Source organism: Lepidothrix coronata, unplaced genomic scaffold (genome assembly GCF_001604755.1).
Source record: "Lepidothrix coronata isolate B3197 unplaced genomic scaffold, Lepidothrix_coronata-1.0 Scaffold15, whole genome shotgun sequence".
NCBI classification, from domain to species: domain Eukaryota; kingdom Metazoa; phylum Chordata; class Aves; order Passeriformes; family Pipridae; genus Lepidothrix; species Lepidothrix coronata.
Window position 1 is genome coordinate 4,174,865 of NW_016690195.1, and position 9,400 is coordinate 4,184,264.

At 38.7% G+C, this 9,400-nt stretch overlaps 1 protein-coding gene across 6 annotated transcripts in view; it reads left to right on the plus strand.

The window, feature by feature from the left end:
* Window positions 1–3,829, plus strand: part of ZFPM2 (zinc finger protein, FOG family member 2) — a 307,099-nt gene extending 303,270 nt beyond the window's left edge. For all 6 annotated transcript variants that reach the window (XM_017806522.1, XM_017806523.1, XM_017806527.1 and 3 more), the window contains one exon: window positions 352–3,829. In XM_017806522.1, the coding sequence (XP_017662011.1) occupies window positions 352–2,843 (2,492 nt within the window). In that variant the 3' untranslated portion in view covers window positions 2,844–3,829. The remainder of the gene's footprint in view (window positions 1–351) is intronic.
* Window positions 3,830–9,400: the final 5,571 nt, after the last annotated feature.

A 9,400-nucleotide genomic window follows, 5' to 3' on the forward strand; every position in this document is an offset into this window, starting at 1 on the left:
TGTATACGGGGAACATTATGTCTCCCTTTAGTTGTAACTGTAATTTCAAAGACTTTTTCATTTAGAATAAGTCCAGTCTATTTTTATCTTTTCGCTTGTTCTTTCTCTTCAGTTCTGCTGAATGCATGCAAATACTAGGGCCCTCCAAAGCAGAGCAGAAGTCTGGCAATAACCTCTAGCGGTTTGAGGAAAGACCAATTCAAGTATTTTCAGGGTGACTAATGCCATCTCATCAGAAGAAAATTAATCATTCTCACTGTGTTTGTACCTTTTGTGCACTTGATTTTCCAATATTCCTCACAAGAGACAAAATGGTCACTTTATTTTGTATTTTACTTGTCTTTTCTATAGGAGTGAAAATGGAAGAATTTCTCCCGCCCGGTGCTAGTCTGAAATGCACAGTTTGTACTTACACTGCAGACTCAGTGATTAACTTTCATCAGCACCTGTTCTCGCATCTTACTCAAGCTGCCTTTAGATGCAATCACTGCCATTTTGGCTTCCAAACTCAGAGGGAGCTACTGCAGCACCAAGAGTTACATGTCTCTGGCAACAAAATCCAGAGAGAAAGTGACATTGAACACTCTCCAAGTGGAAACGAAGAAGGTTTACAGCCAGCAACGGACCTGTTAAGCAGAAATGATGTTCCCCAGAGCCAAAAGACCATGCAGACTAAAGATGCAAGTTCTGATACAGAGCTTGATAAATGTGAAAAAAAGGCTCCACTTTTCCTTCCAAACCAGAGGCCAGAAACGCAACCTGCAGCAAATAAACAGAGTTTTTCATATACTAAAATAAAATCCGAACCATCCAGTCCAAGACTTGCTTCATCTCCCGTTCAGCCTAGTATCGGTCCTTCTTTCCCAATGGGACCTTTTCTTTCCCAGTTTGCTTTTCCCCAAGACATCACTGTGGTTCCTCAGGCTTCAGAGATATTAGCCAAAATGTCCGAACTGGTCCATCGAAGGCTGAGGCATGGAAGTAGCAATTATCCTCCTGTAATTTACAGTCCTCTGATGCCTAAAGGGGCTACATGTTTTGAGTGCAACATAACATTCAATAATTTGGACAACTACTTGGTTCACAAAAAGCATTACTGCAGCAGCCGATGGCAGCAGATGGCAAAGTCACCAGATTTTTCCAGTGTTCCAGAAAAAATTCCAGAAGCTGTCAGTCCCAGTAATGGTCAAAGCTCTATAAACATCCTGAATGCAGCTCCTCACACATCAGATCCAGAGAATCAGCTTCTGCAGACATCTTGCATAAACTCTTCCAGCGTTTTAGATTTGATCGGCCCAAACAATAAGAGTCATGAAAAAGACTTTACTGCACAACCCAAGAAGTTGTCAACTGCAAGCAACGGTGATGAGAAGATAAACGGAAAACCTTCTGATGTGAAAAACCCCAATGCTCCTTTAGTAGAGGGTGAAAGTGACCCTAACAAGACCACATGTGAAGCTTGTAATATTACTTTCAGCAGACATGAAACCTACATGGTCCACAAGCAGTATTACTGTGCTACTCGCCATGATCCCCCACTGAAGAGGTCCGCTTCCAACAAAGTGCCTGCCATGCAGAGAACAATGCGTACTCGGAAGCGAAGGAAGATGTATGAGATGTGCCTGCCAGAGCAAGAGCAAAGGCCACCACTAGTTCAACAGCGATTTCTAGAAGTGGCTAATCTTGGCAATCCTTGTACATCTACTCAAGAGTCAACAGAGGGTCTTGGAGATTGTTACCATCCACGATGTGATATCTTTCCAGGAATAGTCTCAAAGCATCTGGAAACATCACTGGCTATTAACAAGTGTGCTCCAGTTTCAAAGTGTGATACTCCCCACTCCACTGTATCTTGCTTGGAGATGGATGTGCCAATAGATCTCAGTAAAAAGTGCTTACCCCCGTCAGAGAGGACATCCACTTCTCCCAAAAGGCTGCTGGACTACCATGAGTGCACTGTGTGCAAGATCAGTTTTAACAAGGTAGAGAACTACCTGGCTCACAAGCAGAATTTTTGCCCTGTCACTGCCCATCAGCGCAGTGATCTGGGACAAATTGACAGTAAGGTGTTTCAAAACCCAGAAAGTGAAAGAAACAGCCCAGATGTCAGTTATGAGAGAAGCATAATCAAATGTGAGAAAAATGGAAACTCAAAACAGTCCTCTCCCAATGGAAACTTATTTTCCACACACTTAGCAACACTTCAAGGACTAAAAGTCTTTAGTGAAGCGGCCCAGCTTATTGCTACAAAAGAAGAAAACAAACATTTGTTTCTTCCACAATGCCTTTACCCTGGAGCAATAAAGAAAGCTAAAGGAGCAGATCAGCTTTCTCCATATTATGGAATAAAGCCAAGTGATTACATTTCTGGTTCTCTCGTCATTCATAATGCTGATCTAGATCAAAGCACAAATACAGAAAGTGAATCTCCTAAAGGCCAGGCGCCTTCGAATGGATGTGCTGTGCAGAAGAAAGAATCTCTTCCACTACTGCCAAAAAACCGAGGCATGGTAATAGTTAATGGGGGACTAAAACAGGAGGAAAGACCTGCCACTAACCCACAGCAAGAGAACATTTCCCAGAATCCACCGCATGAAGATGGGCACAAGTCTCCTTCTTGGATCTCTGAGAATCCCTTAACTGCAAATGAAAATGTCTCTCCAGCGATTCCTACAGCAGAGGAACAGTTGTCTAGTATAGCTAAAGGTGTGAATGGCTCTACCCAGGCTCCAAGCAGTGGAAAGTACTGCCGACTGTGTGACATCCAGTTCAACAATCTTTCAAACTTTATAACTCATAAGAAGTTTTATTGCTCTTCACATGCAGCAGAACATGTCAAATGAAACAATCGGTCACCTTTGGTACCTGTGTTTAGCATATTGTTCCATACAGTTTAAAGAAAGCTGTTTGAATTACATCTGGACAATCAGGAGATTTCACTATTGCTGAGTTGAAGACTTAAAGGTGTAATTTCATTACAGTCCATTAGTAAAGTGTATTATTGGTGCCATTTTCAAAAATATTAATTTATTTTACCAGCAGTATTCATAGCTGTAGTTATGTTATTTTTATTTAAAAACTTTATATTAAAGTCATTTGTAATGTTATTGTATAGTTATTGTGTAGCACATATGGTTTGCACTGTATAGTAGATTTTAAAGAAAATAGTCGCAAACAATACAGAAAAGCATTTTAGAAATAGCTTCAAAAGCACTTGTGTATCCTGATTTTTTTTCTTATATGCTGTTGCAGATATATGTATATGCTAAAATATAACTTGCAAAGAAGTTTCAACTATGCTGTGAAGTTCGCCTTAAAATTTCAATTTTTTGAACAATTGGGCTCAGTTTGCACTTTATATTTTAGCAGATACATTACCTTAGTCATTAGGCTTTGCATTTGTATGTAGCAGTATGTTTCTGTCCACTTTCTTAATCTGAAACGTACGTTAAATGAAGATGGCATTTTCTTTCTTGTATAGTACTTGTATTTTCTTTCGCTGATGCATCTCTGTCTCGATTTTTAAACCTTTGCTGTTAAATGCAATACTTTATAAAGAATGAACAAAATTACTGGAAGCAGTATTGTAAGTAATGAGGTCATATCAATCAGTTTTATCTTTTGAAAGGCACAGTCTAAAACAAAACCTAAACTCAATGCTGCAATTATGAATCTAATTCATATATAAGATATATTTAAATATAAGAGTAGCAATACTGCAACTGGTGATCACAAAGATAATGTTCTACTTCTGATAGAAATAATTTCTCAACAAATGTTGTTACTATGCATGTATATGGATGGAATAAAATTCCAGATCATTGGAGAAGTTTGGCAGTAATTTCTTTAAATTTGTTTTATTCTGTTATTCAAGGTACATTTAGAGCTCACAAACTGTAATGAATCTCTTAGGAACAGGCTAACATTGCCTCCTCTTCGATGGAAGCAAAGTGTTCAATGAGAAAATGAATACAAAGGATGCCTCCACTTCCAGGGAGTCCCTGCTGACAGGTCACTTGTGCAACTAAGTTTGAGACAACCTAGTGAACTAAAAGTTAAAATGTGAAGGTCTGAAACCAGGAAGGCTGTTCTCTTTAGTGATGCCAAGGAACCCTGGCAGTATCACCATATGTCAAAATCAGTGGAACAATTTCCTTCCTAACACCTCTGGTATGATTATTCTTGTGTTCAATGTTCCTGTATTGGAACAGTAGCATTCATTTAATAGAATAGCGGTTTGCTCCAATAATTCAGTTAGAAATACTATTCAATAATTTATGTTATATTAAAATCTGAACTAAGTACAATTAATACCCTTCACTTGCAATTGTTCAGTCTCCTGTACACCATTTTAATAAAAACATTGTTATTATAAAAGTGACTTATTGATGCACTTTCATCCTACAAATTTGAAAGCAAAACTATGGCCTGAATAGTTACATAAACAGTTGTATTTAATTTAGTCCTATATCAGCCAAAAAAGCAACTCAGAACAAACTGCCTAGAAGGATGGTGTTTCAGCTGAACAGCCAGTTGGAGACTAGAATAAGAGCATGCAAAGTCACTGACTTTCAGCAATCCCATCTCTGCCTACTTTGTAACTGAAATTGTTCTTTTTTTATTTGTAAGTGTAGGTACATGTGATGCAGTAGCAAAAAGAATAAACTCTTAAAAAAATATTATTAACAACTCTGCTGGTTAACTGGGCTTTAAATACAGATCAGGAGTGCTTCAAATTGTGTTGTCACTTGCAACAAAGATAACGTGTATACCTCAATTCTGTAGGCCCAAAATTGGTCCTATAGCAAATATGTTGGGTAATAAGACTTGAGAAGGAGAAAAAGCATTACAGTCACAGGAAGAATAAAGTAGACAAGTTGTTTATGATTATCAATTAAATCTTCATTAGAAAATAGCACACCGGTATATCTAAGACTCCGCAGTATTTGAGATAGATGTTACCTTTTGGCCTTTTTGGTGGCAAACATTATTTTGAAGATTATCCGTCATGAAAAATGGTTTAAAAAACTAGGTGATTACATCTGGATTAAAATAACCTAATTCTGAAAGATACACATGCATAGATGAAAACTTTTTAGGTGAAGCTGGTCAGAAAGCCACAGGTAGTGTAATTTACAATTGCTGAGCTCTGGGAGTCTGTTTAGACTGTGAGAAAGTAAAGGAGAATATCATGGTTAAAGGGAATACCTAGCTGAAAAGTGATGCCGAAAAGGAAAAGCCTTATCAAAAGACATTTCTGATCCAGGAATGCTGAGGGTACCTGATATATTCCAGAGGTAAATTAAAGCCTGCCATGCTGCATTATATTCTTCCCACTGGCTAGTCCAATTGCTTTCACACATCAGAATAATCCTGGTAGCATTTTCTCTTTATAAATCACCTATTTGGTTAATCGGTCCCACTTTTACAAGTTCAAAACAAGCACAACCTGTGAATCTGTGGGCATAGAGTTGCTCAATTTTACACACATTTTATACATTTTACTCAATTCACAGGAACAACTGGCAAATCTGACACATGCTAAACCGCAAAGTTATCACACTCTCTGAAAGTAAAACTGTTCACTAGCTAGGTGGGTAGCAGATACTGACATTTGATTTCTTATACATTTGTTAAAAATATAAAAACATTTAATAAAAGAAGCTGCTCACATAGCTGGGCATGTTTTCCTATAATCTTATACACTGTTTTTAATCATTTCACTTTCTTTATTACACTATTTTTTTTAATTTGCTCATGTGAAATGAGCAAATAAACACCCTGACCAGCCAGAAATCTCTCTCTTAAACCAGTTTGCACAACACTGTCCTAATCCTAATCAAGCCCTAATCAAGATGGGCTTGAAGCACATCTGTTTAAACTGTAAGTATTGCTTACAGGAATTAACTACTTAAATCTGTTTTCTGATCAAGGGGTTATTTGTATACCCTTTTGATTATATCTATGCATTTGTTCAGGTGTTAAACTGCCTATTGCTAAAAACTCCTCTTGAGTATAGACTCTTCCCAAGTTCTTTTAGGTTTTTTTAGGATTATTAATTATCTATGAAATCGCCTATGCAAAGGGAGTCCATTCTTAGTGAGTCTTTGACTCCAGGAACTCAGCAGGAAGCAGAGCACCTAAGTTATATGGTTTGGATCTGTTAATGCCTGTCAGCTGGAGTCAGTGAATAAGTCTTTGGGACTGTTGAGTAGAGATGAATAGCTCAACAACAGGCCTTAAAATACTTCCTGATTTTATGTTACAAAAAATAGTATTGCTTCACGTGAAGACTTACTATTTAGAGGATCTGGTTCCTGCTTAACTCCTTGTATACCGATTTCCTGGAGGGTTTTTTGTTCAGCTTTGGGCTTTCTGTGGAAGATTTCCTTATTCACAAAATATCCCATCCACAGGCAGTGCTCATAACTAATGTGTGCCTATATCCCTGTCTGCCTCATTTATTTGTCTGTATCCTAAAATTCAGCTTTTGAAAGGCTGCTGTGAGTCCTCATTCATACCACATCTTCATAGTTTTCACAGATGATGGTGATTTTTTTTCTACTTTTTTTTTCTACTTTTTTTTTTCCACTTTTTCTACTACTTCCTGTAGTCATAAATCAGGTGGACATGCCTAATGCAAGCAGTAAAACATATTGCTACAAGCTGATGTTTGCTTGTCTTGAATTAATTGTAATGTTAGGATTCTGGTGACATTTTCTCATTATTACAAATAATCATAAAACGTCATCATTGATGTTTGATGCGGATCCACACTCCTAACTTTCTTAGTCTCTCATTTCTACTAGATAACTGTTGACTATGTTCATTGTCTGACATTGTCTGCAGGAATGTAACAGTCACATCCCAAACACAATCTGAGAGGATGTATATGGTGACTTCTCCCTTGTACAATAAATGCTGCACCAGTGGCAAATGTAAAATGAAAAAATAACAACTAAAAAACCTGTTGTAGAAATTAAAAAATCAAATCTATTCCAGCACCATCATCAAGGTGAGGTGTAGGTGGGCTAATTGACTTTGCTGAATGTACATACATAAACTATGAACCAGAATCCACTCTAAAACGGTGGAACTCGTGTGGAGCTCTGAGCGGCCTGGAAACCCTGGCTAAAAGAAAATTCCATGGTGAGTATAATGGAAAAAGTGTGGTGTGGGATAATCTTATTGAGGGGCAAAGAAGATAAGGAAAAAGGGAATCAGCACTGTGTTAATCCAGCGAGTGTAGTATGGGTACACTGATGGCTGCAGAAGGCAGCAATTACAAGGCATCAGAACTATAAAAATGCTACATGTCCCAGGAGGCCTGTTAGAGAGGCTAAAATACTGATGAGACAAAATCCTTGGAAGATCACTCCCAAATGCTAAATATTGCCAATGTAAAGGTTCTGGCTTCTGTTGGATCTCCTTTTCCGTAAGGCTGACAATGGGGAAGAGAACCACAACTCTTCCCACCTTCCAGGTCACCTTCACAGTTGGGACATTGCGCTGCCATGAACTGTCAGGACAGACATCCACAGAACAGATATTTGTGACCCTACTGTAAATTAGAGTCAAATCAGATACCCAGGCTTCAGCTGGGTTAGCCTGCAAGCACACCTGGTCCTCTCCACTGAGGTCTTCCACACAGTGCTTTGAAACCAGACCTCTTAGAGGCACAGCAAAATGAACTAAAATACTACTGGTGACACTTCTGTATGGAGTAAAACAGGGCAAGGGAAGGGAGGTGTGTCACATATGAACTGCAGTCACATATGAACTTTCTTCATAATATGGCAGCATGAGATGAAAGAATTTTGACTAGAAGAGTGAGATGAGCTGTTGTGCTGGGGTGAGCAGGTAACTAATTCTGACAATTTCAACTTCTAAATATATGGGGTTTTTTTACTATATACACAGACACACAGTTCTGTATAACATACATTTACATATAAAAACATAGTTATGTATACATAGAGAGATGAGAAAATGTCCAAACCTAAACTAGATTAAGCAGTTAGACCAAGCACCTGAATGAGGTGATTTGACAAATCCTTCGTTGCAGAAGTAATAGCCAGACCCTTTAATCCTCATTGCATAGGGAAACTGGCACCTTTAGGTGCATGGAGGGTGATGATACATTCATTCACATTCAAATTTAAATGTCCTTCTGGCAAAATTGCTATCTCCTCTTTCTATTCTCAGCTGCTTTGAACAGGTCCCAAGCCAAGGAATTTGTTCCTGCCTACCAATTCAGTGGTCCACACACTTATTTTTTTTTCCACCTGACAACTTAGTTGGTTTTGTAATTGTCTTGTTTTGTTTTCTGTTGTGTTTAAAAAAAATTTTTTATCCACCGTGAATGAAGGTGCCTGACTCATGGTGAAGGCAGGTGAAAGGATCCACCTGAGCTGGTGTATTGGAGAGTGTGGTAATCTCCACCAGCAAAGTGTAGAGAGGTCACCAACTCTGCTATGGGGCAGTAAGTGAGTGAGCCCATGGAGAGCACCAGTTCTGTGGCATTAACCCAACTTCCTTAATCACCTGAGCCCGGCATGAACCTTTCAAAGCACAACTGATAGTAGGAACAGTAGCTCACATACCATTCAGTTTTGCCTGCAGGTGCATATGGCTAAGAATAGCAGTTGTTCCTTTCAAACCTTTAGATAGGGTGCTGAATAATAAAAGCCAGAAATGAGATGAATAGAACAGGATAAAGTTGGAAACACCTCCAGAAGTAGTTTTCATCTCAGCTTTCCAAGTTCTAGGTGTTCACACCGAAACTGTGAAGCCAGATTCCTGTGATCTTGCCGTGATGGTTATATGTAAATGTAGTCACTTTTCAGAACCACCAGCACTGCTACTGTTTTGAAAGCCCATCTGTCATCAAAACAGTTTTCGACTCAATTTTTCATATTCACTAATACTTTCCTTGCTTTAAGAAGAGAAACTTCTGCATGCCAGAAGTTCTGTCCTGCAGTTTTTACTGACTGATACAACGCAAACTGCAGAAACCACAGCCCTCGGTCTATATGGTTCCATGAGCAACTCTGCCACTCCCAGTCTGGTTTGACACATGAGCCTCAAGTGTGGGAAATGGAGAAGCTGAAATGTGAAATGGTAATACAGCTTCAAGTCTATGTAGCCCTAAAAAATGTCCCAGGTTTATTCAACCACCTGGGAGGATTCACCTTCAATTTGTTGGTTCTCCCTTTTTTGAAGAAGTCTTCTTAAACCCCTCACAAGTTAAGTCTTAGGGGAATATGGAGAAAATACCTGTGGGCTGATTATGTTGGCATTTGGCTTGAGGGAGAACAGACGGCCACTTTGATGCTTTGATATTTTTGATCTAGTTCTGATGAAGCTACTCCAAAGAGATACATTTAGGTAATCTAATAAA